An 18,099-nucleotide genomic window follows, 5' to 3' on the forward strand; every position below is an offset into this window, starting at 1 on the left:
GGGAGAGAGGGTCCCGAACTTTCTGGCTCCTGGCCCCCTTGGGCCCCTCCTTTCTGTGCTGATTCCCCCCACCCAGGTTACTGGTCATTCAGTGCTTACACCCTTGTTCTTGGCAAAGGAACCTCTCTCCTCCGTCGTAGAAATCGTGCTCCATTCCGTTATTGTCTAGAGGAGAAGAGCCCTGAGGAGAAACGTGGAGTTAGAGACACAGTTTTTTAACTGTGATCGTTGCAGGTTTTACTTAATGAGATGGAAAAAATTATCTCATTCTGAGGTTTTATCTTTCTCTAGACACGGAGGGAGTTCCTCTTAACTTATCTCAAGTTTTAATGCTATTTTAAAAGGAGAGATCGGAGAAGAAAGTGTCAAGTGAACGAACTAGCTTCTTCTACATCCAAGGAGTTCTCTTTGTTTGCAAGGATTTTTTAGGTTTGTTTTTTCTTTTTTAAATCTGTGAACTTAAGTTTTGCTTTTATTATTTTTAGGTTTGAACAGTGATTTTTAATGTCTTTTAGTGCCATTAAACATAAAATTAAAACTGAGAGGTAGAGTTTTAACCACAAAATTCTCGTCTTAGCATTTGTGATGTGTCCTGCTTTGGGGGGTTACAGTGAAAATTCAAACTGTCTCCTTAAGCAGAAACTTTACTAAGCCTATGAAGACACCCATTTGCTTATAAAATCAAGGCCCTTGATGTGTTAACATTGGGACAAATCCCACTACAGTTGTGTCTTGCATTTATACATTTCATTGCCATCACCTCCTTTGAGGTGGGCTGCGGGGTGTTGATAGAACTGTTTTGAAGTTGAGGAAACAACCTCAAGGAGATTTTACCCTTAGTCCTGTGGTTAAGAGTGATAGAACCAATTCTTGAACCTAGGTCTTCTGACTTCTTAGCCAATGCTCAGTCCACTGTATTATGATCCACTTTTTGTGAGAGTGGTTAAGGAGGAAAAGCAAGTAGACTCACCTAAAACATATAGGTAGCATTTTTCCATTTTCTTCTCCTTTATATTTAAAATATTTAAGACTTCATACCAAAACAACATTGTAAATCAGTTATACTTCAGTAAAAATTTGAAAAAAAGAATATGTATCTTTTCAACTTCTTAGTATTAAAATAGTATTATTTCCAAGTATGTTGAAAATTTGAAAAAAGTTCTGTGTTGAAGGGGTCCAAATTTCAGCTTCTCCTCTTCAACCCATTTTCATCAGTTCAGTTTTCTAGTCCAATCTAATTTTTTCAGCCTAGGGTTTTACTCCTTGGCAACAGCTTTTTTAGTGGAAAAAGAGTAGGGGAATGGATGTCTATTTCTGTACCTCCTCTTCTCTTCAATTTGTTTTCTTTATTCAAGAGAGCATTTAGAACCATACCCAAGTATTTCTGTTGTTCTTATTATACAGGGAAAATACCTAAATGATTAACAATTTTTGTAAATAGAAAATAACCCATAGTTTTAGTGACAGATAAGATATTTATTGGATATTTATATTGAAAATATGTTTTATTTCAAAAGTGCTTTTTTGAAGGTCAGAAGTATTTCACATATTCACTAAATATGTAACCCTGAATATTTTTCTTTTTGCTTTAGAGAAGGACTTAAAATATACATGATTTTCAGTCAGGTTGTTTTAAATAGTGACTCAAGAAGGACTTGGTTTTCTCCATGATTTGTATCAAAAGTGTATCTAGGCCTTTTTAATTCATTCCTTGCAAAGTAGTTTTCTTTTAAGAAGTGTTTTTAATAACCGTATATCAAGAAAAGTAGCCATCCCTACATACCATCTGGGTCCAATGGACTATTTTTCTTTCATCTTTTGTATTTTAAGTCATTTTAGAAATAATAGCATAAGAATAAAAAATAGTGAAACCAGTTTTATTAGATAAGTATTAATAAGACATGGTGTACTCCTTTGTATGTTCTTAGAAAAACAAAAAAACATTTCAGAAATTGCTAAAAGTATCCAATTGTGTTTTTACTAGGACAGATCCTAAAGACATTTGCAAAAATGTAAATCGGTGTTATTAGATTTTTTGTTTTTGAAAATAGTTATTTTAATTAAAAGTATTTATATGGGCATGTGATGGGCTTTTTGTTACTTTAAATAAGTTAATATATATTTAATTTTTTCCTCAGTTTCAGTTTCTAATATGGTAAGTATAAATAGATATAATCCACATAAACAAAAAGCTCATTGGAGTTGTCAGTAAGTTTTAAGAATGAAGAGTGGGCCTGAGATAAAAACTTAGAGAACTACTAATCTGGCGTTCTTTATTTGTGACAATATTTTATCAGTTCTATACATGAACTAGAATTTTTGTTTCTTTTTAGTGTTTATATTCATCAACTTGTATGACTTTTAGTAAAGAAGGAAATGTTGAGCAAAATAAGGCAAATTACTGTATAATAATTTTTCATGTGCTTTATTTAATCTTATAGTAGTGCTGCAAGAAAGGTATTACTGTTTTCATTTTACAGATAGAAGAACTAAGTTCAAAGAAATCAATTAAATATCCTATAGGTTTGACAACCAGAAAGTGGTAGACTTCAAATTCCCTCTCAGTTGTTCAGCTCCTATGTCTAGTGTTCCCATAATTGTGCTCCGTATCTTTACTTGATATTTTCCCTAGTGGTTTAGTTTTACTCCTATAAAATATGAATCAACAATATATACTTCTTGAGGTTACTTTAGAAATTAGTGATTATAGAATATCTTATGAAACTTCAATGAAGTATTTGTTACATAATTTGGCTTTGAAAGGTCCACTGTGCACTAGTCTTTTCTCCAGGTTGTATCTTTTACATATGAATTGCGATAAAAACATCTCCTTAGAGATAAAATCTTTACTCTGAATATGATATAAAAATTACTTTGCAGAAAGTATATTTTATTAGAATGGTGGTCCATCTCAAAAGCTAATGTTAAAATGTTTTAAAATATAGACAAGCTTTGCAAAATATTATGCTAATAATTTTAAATCTTAATGTCAAGTAGCTGTTTTCTACATATAGATGAATTATGAAAGTAAACTGAGACAAAAGTTGAAAACTTAAATTAGGGAAGAAATATTAAAATTATTAAAGATCAAAAAAAAATTATTAAAGATCTGCTCAAAAATGTACATAGACTCAAAATATACCTGTGTTCAGGCTTTCAAAAAATAACTTCCACAATATAAAAACTTGGACAAAGACAAGACGATGAGTCTATGTTTTTCTTCTAAATTATATATGATTTGTTCCTAAGACCTGGTTTGAGAGTTTGAATTGTTTCTAGGTGCCAGTGAAGTTGTCTAATAAACCAAGGTATAATACAGTGTTTCTTGGATTTGAGTACAGTACCAATTAATTCCTATTATAAGGAAAACATTTTCACAGATACCCTCTTACTTAAAATATTTAAAAAATCTTAGAATTCTTGTACAGCCATAAAATAATCAGGACTGCAAAATCAGTGCTATTCAAATCAACCTTACAACATTGAATAATACACTTTGATGAAACAATGTCACTGACTACTTCAATTGAGTTTTTCACACCCATAATTCCTATCTATCTAGGCAGTAGCAAGATTTTTGTATTTAAACTTTTTCAGTACCTTCATTTCTCTGTACAAACTGTTATTTTTCCTTTTATTTAGTACAAATACATCATTTAGATATTCTTTCTCTCTGTTCTTTTATTAGGTACCAGCAGTAAAAGTAATAGTACTTGATGACAATGCAGTAGTAAATATAGACAAAAACATGAGTACTGATACAATAAACCAATTCAACTCTGAGTGTTTACCCAGAGGACACAAAAACACTAACTCAAAAAGATATCTGCACCCCCATGTTCACTGCAGCATTATTATAATGTTATTATTGTAATAACCAAGACATGGAAAAATCTAAGTGTCCGTCTTTGGATGAATGAATAGAGAAAATATGGAATATTATTCAGCTATTAAAATGAAGGAAATCCTGCCATTTGCAACAACATGAATGGACCTTTAGGGAATTATGCTAAGTCAGACAAAGAAAAATAACTTGTGATCTCCCTTGTATGTGGAATCTTTAAAACATACACACACTTCATAGATACAGAACACAGATTGGGGGAGGGGAGGACAAAATTGGGTGGAGGTGGTCAAAAGGTACAAACTTCTAATTACAGAATAAGTCCTGGGGATGTAATATAGTGTGGTGTGACTATAATTAATAAGACTGTGCTGGGTATTTGAAAGTTGCTAAGAGAGCAGGGGGCTTCCCAGTGGTAAAAGAATCCTCCTGCCAATGCAGGAGATGCAGGTTCAGTCAGTGAGTGGAGAAGATCCCCTGGAGTAGGAAGTGGCAACCAATTCCTGTATTCTTGCCTGAAAAATTCCATGACAGAGGAGGCTGGCAGGCTACAGTCCATGGGGTTGAAAAGAATCAGAAACAACTGAGCACACGTGCTACTGCAAGAGAGGAGCTCTTAAAAGATCTCATCACACACACACACACTCACAACAACTGTAGTGATAGATGTTAGTTAGACTTAACTCTGGTGATCATTTTGCAATATATACACGTGTCACATCAGAACTTGAATGTCTCCCTGTTCTACCTTCTTTTTCTCTACTCTGTAATCTTATGGCTTTGCTATTCTTTGTTGGTGTCTTTCTTAGGTAGTCTTTCTCCATGTAGTGATTTCCATCACCACCAGGCTTATATCCTATCAGCTTATTATATGCCTAACAGCTTTATTCAGCTATAATTCACATAGTGTACAATTCACCCATTTGAAGTGTGCAATTCAATGATTTTAGTACATCCACAGTGCTGTGCAATTATCACCACAGTCAATTTTAAAACATTTTCATCACCCTGTGAAGAAACCTCATATCCATTAGGAGTCACTCATTTACCCCCCAATCCTCCCAGCTGTAAGCAACCACTACTTCACTTTCTGTTTTTATGAATTTTCCATTTCTGGAGATTTCATATAAATGAAATCATACAATATGTAGTCTTTCTCACTAGCTTCTTTCAGTTAGTATAATCTCAAGATCCATCCATCCATCCATTTTGTAGTATGTACCAGTACTTCATTCTTTCTATGACCATATTATTCCCTTGTATAGGTATATCACATTTTGTTTCTCCTTTAATCAGGCATTTGTGTCATTCACTTTTTTGCTGTTACCAATAGTACTGCTATGAATGTTCATCTACATGTTTTTGCATGGACAAACGTGTTCAATTCTCTCTTGCTAGGAGTGGAATTGCTGGGTTATGTGTTAACTTTTTGCCTCTTCATACTGTTTAGGGGGAAAAGGGAGAAGAGGGCAGCAGAGGATGAGATGGTTAGATAGCATCACTGATTCAGTGGACATGGATTTGAGCAAACTCCGGGAGATAGTGAAGGACAGGGAAGCCTGTTGTGCTACAGTCCATGTTGTCGCAAAAAGTTGGACACGACTTAGCTAAGGAAACAAGAACAAATGTTAATTTTAAGTCTTAAGTTTGTGACTGCCAAAGTTTTTTCCACAGTGTCTGCATCATTTTATATTCTTACCAGCAATATATGAAGGTTCCAGTTTCTCCATATGCTGGCCAACACGTTAATTAATCTGTTCTTTTTAGTTACAACCATCCTAGTGAGTATGAAATGGCATCTTAATATTTTCAAGTATTTCATCTTGTAAAATGCACATAACATATAATTTACTATTGTAATTCTTTAAATCCACAGATTTTTTTTAATTTTTGTAGAATTAACTCTTAAAAGATAGCTGAATTTCAGATGTATAAGAGCTGAAACAAGAAATATATATATATATATATTATAATTATTTATACATGCAGTCTCCAGAAACTGAATGGATTATGCTCCAAGAGGTCTTTCATTAGTCAGTTACTTGAAATTAATTTTCCCCCACATAAGACCAGTCTATTGAATTTGGGCATAGTATCCCTACCTGACGGAAAAGGCAATGGCAACCCACTCCAGTACTCTTGCCTGGAAAATCCCATGGATGGAGGAGCCTGGTAGGCTGCAGTCCATGGGGTCGCTAGGAATCAGACACGACTGAGCGACTTCACTTTCACTTTTCACTTTCATGCCTTGGAGAAGGAAATGGCAACCCACTCCAGTGTTCTTGCCTGAAGAATCCCAGGGATGGGGAATCTGGTGGGCTGCCATCTATGGGGTCGCACAGAGTCGGATACGACTGAAGCAACTTAGCAGCAGCAGCAGCAGCATCCCTACCTGAGTCAGTAGCTGAGGTGGAGAGTTCTCTTCTGCTTATTTTGGTGTCAACTCTGGGTTGCAAAAAAAAACTCTGGGTTGCAGAACAGGGAGACCATTTGGAGTTGCTATTATATGAATGCTAAGATACTCCTTACATATTTTGCTAGATATTCCATTTCTCTAACAAATGACTTAATTTCTCATAGCATTCTTTGCCTTGCCACCAAAGCTCTGAAGTGATGATCTGAGAGTTTTTTGTGGTAATCGTTTTGGGGAGGCTTAACTGCTTTATTGGGTAACGTAGCTTTAGACTAAAGTTATGATTCTAATGGCATCTGAGAGTGTTTATGAACATACTGATTGAGGCTCCTTGGTGGCTGCTATTGGCCTCAAAAACTATCTCTGTAGTCATAGGCAGTAGATATGACTTGTTTATATAGACTACTTGTACATTTAGTACTAATGTAGACCTTTTGTACCAAACAATGTTGTTTATGATCATTTAATAAAAGGGTTCTGTTTGAATTTCAAAGGCTGTACAGTGGTGACTCTTAAAAAATACTTTCTATTCTTCATAGCAGTAGGTCCTTAATGCTGAGCAAGAATTGTCATGAATCTATCTACTTGACATATGCATTAACCTTAATTCTAGTTTAGGGACAAGCCATAACTATTCAAATAATTGAGTTCAGGGGTTTCAGTAGCCACACCTCAGAACTAGGGATTCACTAGAGGATTTTATAATGGTAATTCAGACATTTCTACCAGTTACTTCTTCTGGAGTTAGTTTTTTTTTTCCCTTTGATCTAATGATTAAAGGAAATGATTTGGAATTGGAAGAAGCAAGAAAGCTTGCTTTTGCTAGTCTGAGGATAAAGAAATATGTGGAGACTCGGTTAACTGTTTATCTTAATACTTTAGATTATTGATGTTTAAGTTTTAACTTTTTTAAATAGCTGAAAAATTTTTAAGCATCTTACCTTGTATGTAAAAAATATGGTATGTGCATGAGATTTCAGAACAGAAGTTACTGTTTTAAAAAACCAATTTAAATGTTTTTTGAAAATGTTTAAATATTTTAAAAAGCCAAAAGAAACATAGACATTAGGTCATAAACTTGTGAAAGTAAGTACTATAATTTATCTATCAATATTTCCCCTTGAATTGAGCACATTATATTGAGTGCAGAAGGCAATGAGTAATTTTTTAATGAATTAATCTATGATAATAAAATGTGTCCAACTAGTTTTCTGTTCCTTTCAGTTAGCATTGGTAAGAGACCAAAAAAAGGCCTAAAAGTTTCTTTTGAATGCATTTTAAAAATAATATTATTTCTGAAGTGTGAAGAATAATAGTTAAAAATTAATGTTACTTACCATTTCAAACTCAGATTTACTAAAACATGTATTATAGGGTGATTACTCATTTTTATAGGATGCCTTTCAAAAATTATTTGTAATTAAATACTTTGTCAGAGTTCTTCAAGTAATAAATGCTATTTACATTCAGGATTTTATTTAAAAATTTTTCATTCATTCAGGAATGAACCAGTTATGAAAACTGAGTAGTATGTATATATCAAACTCAAAAGGTAGACTGTTTATAGAGAAAAATATTTAATGTGTGAACATGTAACAAATCCACCCTAATAGTAAGTATCTTTACTTTATAGGGCAGAAAACTAAGACCTAACTTGCTACCTTGTCTGGAGTCACATGGTGAGTTTCTGGAAATTGAAATTATACCCAAAGATTTTTGAAACCTGAATATCATGTTTCAGTATATTTGGTGTTACTTAAAGTAATTCATAAAATTGATTGATGTCATGTGTTAGTGCTTAGGTGACTCTGCAACTTGATGGACGACGACACCTCTTTTCAACCAAAAGGTAAGTATTGCTGCTGCAAGTGATACTAGTATTCTTGGCTCTTGTATTGATAACCTTGCTTCATGAGAAAATGTGAGAGACGGAGGTGGGCATATTGAAAAAAAAAAAAAAAACCTCTTAAATTTATTGTAGTAATCTGTGTAGTTGCTAAGTCGTGTTTGACTCTTTGCAACCCCGTGGACTGTAGCCTGCCAGGCTCCCTGGTCCATGGGATTCTCCAGACAAGAATACTGGAGTGGGTTGCCATGTCCTCTTCCAGGATTGTAGTAATACTATAGTAAAAAAAAGAACTACATACAATAAAAATGTCAATAAAATAGGAATGAGGTGTTTCTTCCTCATCTCCAGAGTTAACTATTATATATGTTTGGTATACATAATCACAAACTTTTTTCTATGTGTAGACACAAATATAAATTATTTCTAAATAAGATCATACTATATATACTATTACATGCCCTTAAAATTTTTTACTCATCAATCTATCTTGAATATAGTGATAGTGTCAGTACCCAGTTAATAAAAATGTGGAAGACTTATGTATCTATATATTAAGACCATGGTATTAACACAGATATAATTTTTTTATTATCAGTATACATGGGTCTCTCATTTTTTTTAAATTTGGCATTCCCTGACTTTGCCTAGTTTCTTACCCCTTATATTACCATATGTTAAGTGCTTACTGCATATCCAATAGACTGCTGTTTGTAGGAGGAAACGTAAAGGAAGAAGAAACTATGTTCTTTACTACCAAGGAGCTTACTTTGGAGTTAGACATGTACAATGATATATGGCAGAAAAGAAACCAATATTATAAAGCAATTATCCTTCAATTAAAAATAAATAAATTTAAAAAAAGAAACAGCGAGGGACTTCCCTGGTTGTCCAGTAGTTAAGAATCAACTTGCCAATGCAGGGGACACAGGTTCGATCCCTGGTCCAGGAAAATGGGGACAGCTAAGACGGCTCACCCAAACTGTTGAAGCCTGGGCCCTCTAGAGCCCATGATCTGCCACAAGTGAAGCCACCAAAATGAGAAGCCTGCTCACCACAACTAGAGAAAGCCCATGTGCAACAATGAAGACCCAGCACAGCCAAATAAATAAAATCGATTAGATTAAAAAATAAATGAAAGATAAATTTTAAATAGCATTATCTAATGTAAAAAAAGGATCTCATCATCTAAGTCAGAACCCTGGAGTTATTAGTTTGTTTTGTTTTTATCTTTTCAGAGTTGTCACCCCATCCACATCTCACTTCATATATCTAGCTAAGAGTGAGAGAGCAAGCAATAGAGGAGGTGTGCATACTGGGCCTCTGTACTCCCTGTTTTTTTTTTTTTTCTCACAACATCCACTTTTCAATAGTTGTTAGAAATAATTAATTCCATGTTTCTAAAATTTTGAAATACCACTGTCTCTTGAATCATCAGTTTTTGCCATTATCTAATGATTTTTCCATCTCAAGGAATAGCAGGATTTTAATTTTCTTACACTTAACCACCACCTAAGCATCTCCTAATGGCACCCCACTCCAGTACTCTTGCCTGGAGGTCCCATGGACGGAGGAGCCTGGTAGACTCCAGTCCATGGGGTCGCTAAGAGTCGGACATGACTGAGCGACTTCACTTTCACTTTTCACTTTCATGTATTGGAGAAGGAAATGGCAACCCACTCCAGTGTTCTTGCCTGGAGAATTTCAGGGACAGCGGAGCCTGGTGGGCTGCCATCTATGGGATCGCACAGAGTCGGACACGACTGAAGCGACTTAGCAGCAGCAGCAAGCATCTCCCAATGTAGTTATTTCTCAATTTCTAGTTAAATCATATTTGATGTCTTTATTGTGATGCCCACATAACAAACATTGTTTGCTGATATATCCACCAAATTAAATTTTTTTGGTTTTTAAAATTCACTAAGTTTTACTAGAATCTATAGCCAAGTCCTCTCACACCCTTCTGGCACCTCTTGATTTTCTACATGGTAAAACTTGTCAGATAATCTAACAATTTGATTGTGTGTGCGTGTGCGTGCATGTGTTTGGTCTCCTAGAGACATTCCTCCTGGGAGTAATGTTCAATTCTACTCTGGCTGGTTGCTCTCTAGACTTGAAAAAGCTATTGCCCTGGGACTTTCTTTGTCTTTGATTGTGTTGAATGTCATGTTTTCTGCATTCCGTTGTCTTCCTCCTTAAGTCTCATATTTTGATATGGTCTTCCTAAGAAAATAAGGGTGAATGGGAGGTAAATTTTGTGTTATGTTACTGGCCTTTATTCTTTTTTTTTTTTTTGCTATCTAATGCACATCCATTTATTTTACAATTACAAAAGAAATCACCCACCCTCTGCCCCATCCCCCCAAAACAGTCTCTTTTTACAAACACTTAAAAACTAAAACCAAATGAAGATAGACAAGTTAATTTCAGTACAATTATTTTTAATGAAGCTGTCATAATTAGAGTTTAAATTTCTTGCAAGTGACCAATGTCCAAGTGCTGTGCTTAGTTGCTCAGTCCAGTCCGACTCTTTGTGACACCATGGACTGTAGCCCACCAGGCTTCTCTGTCCCTGAGGATTCTCCAGGCAAGAATACTGGAGTGGGTTGCCATGCCCTCCTCCAGGGGATCTTCCCAACCCAGGGATTGAACCTGGGCCTCCCACATTGTATGTGGATTCTTAGCATCTGAGCCACCAGGGAAGCCCAATGTCCAAGTGACTTATAGGGAAATCCTGATTACAAGTTAGCAAATTCTAGTACAAAAATAGCCTGTGTGCTGGAATAGGCTTTCCTTTTACATAGGGACTTCCCTGATAGCTCAGTTGGTAAACAATCTGCCTGCAGTGCAGGAGACACCGGTTAGATTCCTGGGTCAGGAAGATTCCCTGGAGAAGGAATAGGCTACCCACTCCAGTATTCTGGCCTGGAGAATCCCATGGACTGTACAGTCTGTGGGGTTGCAAAGAGTCAGACACAACTGAGCGACTTTGACTTTCACTTACATAGGCCTCAGGTTAGTCTACATAATCCCCTAATGTCTCGGGTTTTTTTTCTTCACAAATGGCTCATTCATCATAGCTGAAGCAGTCTGGCACCCCTGATGGTGTCTGGGCTGGGTCTGCCTGGGCCCATGCTGAAGACAGCAGGCCTGGGCATGCATCACTGGTCTGGGGGAAGCAGGGTAGAGACCCAACTCCACTCCAAGCCCTGGAAGGAGGGAAGAGTTGTGAGCAGAGCTGCCTAGGACAGGGGCTCTGTGCAGGACAGCCCACCTCCTGTGGCCTTGGTGGCCAGTACAGCCCTGCCCTCTGTGTGCACGGAGGAAGTGGGCAGGCTAATTGTCCGTAAGGAGATTGAGCTTCTCCTGGCACTCAGTGAACAGGTGCTAGAAGCAGAAGTTCTGTGGACTCCCACTGACTTCAGTGGAACTGTGATCCAGCCCCAGTAAGTCCTTGCACTATTTCCGGGAGTTGGTATTCAAACCCTTTGTTCACGAGGTAATGTGCACAAGAGGAGGTACTGTGAGAGAGGGGGTACCACGAGAAGGGGGGAGGGGTATCACAAGAGAGGAGATACCACGAGAGAGAACGTACAGTGCGAGAGCAGGAACCACGTGTAGAGGCGGTACTATATGAGAGGACATAACTGCATAGCGGAGCGAGTGGCGGTACCATAAGAGGGGTGTACTGCGAGAGAGGTGGGTACCGTGAGAGAGGTGGGTACTGTGAGAGGATGTACTGTGCAAGAGTGGGTACCACGTGTAGAGACAGTACCGTGTGAGAGGACATAGTGCGCATAGGCCGGTGGTGCTACTGCAAGAGAGAGGGTAAGCATGAGGTGGGGGGAGGGGTAGTGTGAGGTGGGGGAGGGGGAGGGTGAGAGGAGATATCACGAGAGAGAACGCACCGTGCGAGAGTGGAAACCAATTGTAGAGGCGGTACCGCGTGAGAGGACATACTGCGCATAGCAGACCCAGTGGCGGTACCGCAAAAGAGGGGTGTACTGCGAGAGAGGTGGGTATAGCGAGAGAGGATGTACTGTGCAACAGTGGTACTGCGTGTAGAGGCAGTACCGTGTGAGAGGACATCCTGCGCATAGGCCAGTGGTGCTATTGCGGGGGGAGGGGTAGGGCGAGAGGAGATATCGCGAGAGAGAACACACTGTGCGAGAGTGGGAACCAATTGTAGAGGCAGTACTGCATGAGAGGACATACTGCGCATAGCAGAGCCAGTGGCGGTACCACAGAAGAGGGGTGTACTGTGAGAGAGGTAGGTATAGCGAAAGAGGATGTACTGTGCGACAGCGGTACAGCGTGTAGAGGCAGTACCGTGTGAGAGGACATCCTGCACATAGGTCAGTGGTGCTATTGCGGGGCTGGGAGGGGGGGGGGACCACGAGGCAGGGAGGGGTAGCACGAGGTGGGGGAGGGGTAGCGTGAGAGGAGATATCACGAGAGAACGTACCGTGCGAGAGCGGGAACCAATTGTAGAGGCGGTACCACATGAGCGGACATACTGCACATAGCAGGGCCAGTGGCGGTACCTCAAAAGAGGGGTATACTGTGAGAGAGGTGGGTATAGTGAAAGAGGATGTACCGCGAGAGAGCGGTACCGCGTGTAGAGGCAGTACCGTGTGAGGACATCCTGCCCATAGGTCAGTGGCGGTATTGCGGGATGGGGGGGGACCACGAGGCAGGGAGGGGTAGCGCGAGATGGGGGTGGGGGTGAGAGGAAATATCGCGAGAGAATGTACCGTGCGAGAGCGGGAACCAATTGTAGAGGCGGTACCGCGTGAGAGGACATACTGCGCATAGCAGGGCCAGTGGCGGTACTGCAAAAGAGGGGTATACTGTGAGAGAGGTGGGTATAGCGAAAGAGGATGTACCACGAGACAGCGGTACCGCGTGTAGAGGCAGTACCATGTGAGGACATCCTGCCCATAGGTCAGTGGCGGTATTGCGGGATGGGGGGGTGACCACGAGGCAGGGAGGGGTAGCGCGAGATGGGGGTGGGGGTGAGAGGAAATATCGCGAGAGAACGTACCGTGCGAGAGCGGGAACCAATTGTAGAGGCGGTACCGCGTGAGAGGACATACTGCGCATAGCAGGGCCAGTGGCGGTACTGCAAAAGAGGGGTATACTGTGAGAGAGGTGGGTATAGCGAAAGAGGATGTACCACGAGACAGCGGTACCGCGTGTAGAGGCAGTACCGTGTGAGGACATCCTGCCCATAGGTCAGTGGCGGTATTGCGGGATGGGGGGGTGACCACGAGGCAGGGAGGGGTAGCGCGAGATGGGGGTGGGGGTGAGAGGAAATATCGCGAGAGAATGTACCGTGCGAGAGCGGGAACCAATTGTAGAGGCGGTACCGCGTGAGAGGACATACTGTGCATAGCAGGGCCAGTGGCGGTACTGCAAAAGAGGGGGTATACTGTGAGAGAGGTGGGTATAGCGAAAGAGGATGTACCACGAGACAGCGGTACCGCGTGTAGAGGCAGTACCGTGTGAGGACATCCTGCCCATAGGTCAGTGGCGGTATTGCGGGATAGGGGGGTGACCACGAGGCAGGGAGGGGTAGCGCGAGATTGGGGGGGGGGGGTGAGAGGAAATATCGCGAGAGAATGTACCGTGCGAGAGCGGGAACCAATTGTAGAGGCGGTACCGCGTGAGAGGACATACTGTGCATAGCAGGGCCAGTGGCGGTACCGCAAAAGAGGGGTATACTGTGAGAGAGGTGGGTATAGCGAAAGAGGATGTACCGCGAGAGAGCGGTACCGCGTGTAGAGGCAGTACCGTGTGAGGACATCCTGCCCATAGGTCAGTGGCGGTATTGCGGGATGGGGGGGGGGGACCACGAGGCAGGGAGGGGTAGCGCGAGATGGGGGTGGGGGTGAGAGGAAATATCGCGAGAAAATGTACCGTGCGAGAGCGGGAACCAATTGTAGAGGCGGTACCGCGTGAGAGGACATACTGCGCATAGCAGGGCCAGTGGCGGTACTGCAAAAGAGGGGTATACTGTGAGAGAGGTGGGTATAGCGAAAGAGGATGTACCACGAGACAGCGGTACCGCGTGTAGAGGCAGTACCGTGTGAGGACATCCTGCCCATAGGTCAGTGGCGGTATTGCGGGATGGGGGGGTGACCACGAGGCATGGAGGGGTAGCGCGAGATGGGGGTGGGGGTGAGAGGAAATATCGCGAGAGAATGTACCGTGCAAGAGCGGGAACCAATTGTAGAGGTGGTACCGCGTGAGAGGACATACTGCGCATAGCAGGGCCAGTGGCGGTACCGCAAAAGGGTATACTGTGAGAGAGGTGGGTATAGCGAAAGAGGATGTACCACGAGACAGCGGTACCGCGTGTAGAGGCAGTACCGTGTGAGGACATCCTGCCCATAGGTCAGTGGCGGTATTGCGGGATGGGGGGGTGACCACAAGGCAGGGAGGGGTAGCGCGAGATGGGGGTGGGGGTGAGAGGAAATATCGCGAGAGAATGTACCGTGCGAGAGCGGGAACCAATTGTAGAGGCGGTACCGCGTGAGAGGACATACTGCGCATAGCAGGGCCAGTGGCGGTACTGCAAAAGAGGGGTATACTGTGAGAGAGGTGGGTATAGCGAAAGAGGATGTACTGCGCGACAGCGGTACCACGTGTAGAGGCAGTACCGTGTGAGGACATCGTGCGCATAGGTCAGTGGCGGTATTGCGGGATGGGGGGGTGACCACGAGGCAGGGAGGGGTAGCGCGAGATGGGGGTGGGGGTGAGAGGAAATATCGCGAGAGAATGTACCGTGCGAGAGCGGGAACCAATTGTAGAGGCGGTACCGCGTGAGAGGACATACTGCGCATAGCAGGGCCAGTGGCGGTACTGCAAAAGAGGGGTATACTGTGAGAGAGGTGGGTATAGCGAAAGAGGATGTACCACGAGACAGCGGTACCGCGTGTAGAGGCAGTACCGTGTGAGGACATCCTGCCCATAGGTCAGTGGCGGTATTGCGGGATGGGGGGGTGACCACGAGGCAGGGAGGGGTAGCGCGAGATGGGGGTGGGGGTGAGAGGAAATATCGCGAGAAAATGTACCGTGCGAGAGCGGGAACCAATTGTAGAGGCGGTACCGCGTGAGAGGACATACTGTGCATAGCAGGGCCAGTGGCGGTACTGCAAAAGAGGGGTATACTGTGAGAGAGGTGGGTATAGCGAAAGAGGATGTACCACGAGACAGCGGTACCGCGTGTAGAGGCAGTACCGTGTGAGGACATCCTGCCCATAGGTCAGTGGCGGTATTGCGGGATGGGGGGGTGACCACGAGGCAGGGAGGGGTAGCGCAAGATGGGGGTGGGGGTGAGAGGAAATATCGCGAGAGAATGTACCGTGCGAGAGCGGGAACCAATTGTAGAGGTGGTACCGCGTGAGAGGACATACTGCGCATAGCAGGGCCAGTGGCAGTACTGCAAAAGAGGGGTATACTGTGAGAGAGGTGGGTATAGCGAAAGAGGATGTACCGCGAGACAGCGGTACCGCGTGTAGAGGCAGTACCGTGTGAGGACATCCTGCCCATAGGTCAGTGGCGGTATTGCGGGATGGGGGGGTGACCACGAGGCAGGGAGGGGTAGCGCGAGATTGGGGGGGGGGGGGTGAGAGGAAATATCGCGAGAGAACGTACCGTGCGAGAGCGGGAACCAATTGTAGAGGCGGTACCGCGTGAGAGGACATACTGCGCATAGCAGGGCCAGTGGCGGTACCACAGAAGAGGGGTGTACTGTGAGAGAGGTAGGTATAGCGAGAGAGGATGTACTGCGCGACAGCGGTACCACGTGTAGAGGCAGTACCGTGTGAGGACATCGTGCGCATAGGTCAGTGGTGCTATTGCGGGGCGGTGGGGGGGAAGCACGAGGTGGGGGAGGGGTAGCGCGAGAGAGAACGTACCGTGCGAGAGCGGGAACCAATTGTAGAGGTGGTACCGCGTGAGAGGACATACTGTGCTTAACAGAGCTAGTGGCGGTACTTATGGGTGGAGCAAAGGATTAGTGCACCTGTGACCTGACTGTCCAGGTAGGCTAGAGTGGTCTCTTAAAGCCCCATGTAAGGCATGGAGAAGAGGTAGGCCGCCTGACTCCCCAGCAGGTGGAGGCGCGGCCCTGGCCTGTGGCTAATGGTTGGTAGCACAGCATGGCGTCCATGGCCGGCAGGCAGCTCCTGAAGTCTGCGCACTGGCGCAGTGAGTCCTGTTTGTCAGAGACCAGGTTACACACGGACAGCGACAGGATGATGTAGTAGGCCTTGCTGTCCAACAGGTTCATCACGGGAATCTCGTGCAGCATCAGCAAGACCTGAGACACCAATATGTCGCTTCCTGCCGGGACGGAGCAGAGCGACTCCTCGTTGCTAATCTTTATTTATTTTTTTTTTATTCTTGATGAAAGAGTATATAATTTTATGCTTGACAAAAATTGTGTCTGGGTATAGAATGCTAAATTGAAAAATTATTTTCACTAAGATTTTTGAAATCACTTTTCTAACGTTTTCCTCTCTCAGATTTTAGGATATTCTGTTTATCTCCAGCATTTTGAAATTTCATGACTTGTCCATCTACTGTAGGTTTTTTCTTGATTATTGTGCTAGGTGCTAGTGGGTCCTTATATTTGGAGAATTTATGTCCTTTAGAACTGGGAATTTTTTTCTTGTATTTTTCCTTTTATTATGTTCCCTGTCCTTTTTCTTTTCTTTTCTGGGACTTCTATTAGGTGAGTTGTAGTTTTGAAATGATTTATCGCAATTTTTCTTCTTTATTTAGTATAGGTATATTTGTTGTCTTTTAGTTCCACTTATGGGATATTTGGGGCTTCCCGGGTGGCTCAGCAGTGAAGAATCCGCCTACACTGTGGGAGCTGCTGGAGAGAGACCCTGGAGGAGGGCAAGGCAACCCCCTTCCAGTATTCTTGCCGGGAGCATCCCTGGGACAGAGGAACCTGGGAGGCTACTGTCCATAGGGTCACAAAGAGTTGGACATGATTGAAGCGATTTAGCACTGCACTGTGTGTGCGTGTGCTGATGGCATGGGATATTTACTCAATTTTGGCACTTTATTTTTCATCACTGAATTTTGGCTATTTTGTTTTTAATCTTTTAGCTTTGTGACTATTAATTTTCATAGCATTCCTGTCTTACACCTTTAAAATGTTAGTTATAATCTCTAATATTTTTTGTTTTCAGTATTACCTGTGTTTTAATATCCTTTGATCTGTTTTATTGCTTTGGTCTTTCACATTGGAGATTTTAATCATACTTCTGGTGATTATTGGGTGTCTGTCCAATATTTAAAAATGAGACACTAAGGTGCCTCCTGGTAGGTCTTCTGTATTATAGTAACAAAAGGGAGATAAACTGAGAAGCAGCAGCAACAGGTGAGAGAGATAATAGGAAAACTGAACCAGATTCAGGGATACTAGGCACAGGGCCAAGACCTACAGAAGTGTCTGGGGTTTTTTTTTGAGATAAGAGTTAGGTACCCTCTTTTGTGAATATAATTGTATTCTAGCAATAAAATTAAAACTCAGTTTGACTGGATTTGATTGTTTCTAAAATTTATTAGCCACTAAATAACTACTGTCATCTATTATCTTCCTAGCTAGCTTAATTTTACTAGTTTTAGATCTTAGAGATTGGGTTCTGAGTTTCATACTTTTGTTACCATTTCTGACTTTTAAAATGTCAGTTCAATAATTGCTATTAGATTTAGTAAAGAACATCTTAAATATCATACTATGGATTACAAGAAAATATTTAGAAAAATAAAATTGGGTTCTCTTTTTTAAAATTAGATAGTTCCAAAATGGCAGAACTGTTTATGGAATGTGAAGAAGAGGAGTTGGAACCGTGGCAGAAGAAAGTAGAAACACCACAGGAAGAGGATGATGAGCTGATCTTTGTTGGAGCGGTACCAGGTTCAAAATCACCCACTTCAAGTAAGCATTTACTTTCAGTGAAGCAAAGTTTTAAC

General features: G+C 42.0%; 1 protein-coding gene across 12 annotated transcripts in view; it reads left to right on the forward strand.

Moving 5' to 3' along the window:
- The window catches only part of ZNF280C (zinc finger protein 280C), a 66,088-nt gene that overhangs the window by 888 nt on the left and 47,101 nt on the right, over window positions 1-18,099 (forward strand). For 2 of the 12 annotated variants that reach the window (XM_086387175.1, XM_086387181.1), the window contains exons 2-5: window positions 292-429; window positions 7,891-7,936; window positions 8,053-8,106; window positions 17,921-18,064. In XM_086387175.1, the coding sequence (XP_086243301.1) occupies window positions 8,076-8,106; window positions 17,921-18,064 (175 nt within the window). In that variant the 5' untranslated portion in view covers window positions 292-429; window positions 7,891-7,936; window positions 8,053-8,075. The remainder of the gene's footprint in view (window positions 1-291; window positions 430-7,890; window positions 7,937-8,052; window positions 8,107-17,920; window positions 18,065-18,099) is intronic. The other 10 variants (XM_086387174.1, XM_086387180.1, XM_086387177.1 and 7 more) reach the window with 5 other exon arrangements.

This window comes from Bos grunniens, chromosome X (genome assembly GCF_055505025.1).
Source record: "Bos grunniens cultivar Pamir isolate PY7600 chromosome X, Bosgru_T2T1.0, whole genome shotgun sequence".
Taxonomy (NCBI): domain Eukaryota; kingdom Metazoa; phylum Chordata; class Mammalia; order Artiodactyla; family Bovidae; genus Bos; species Bos grunniens.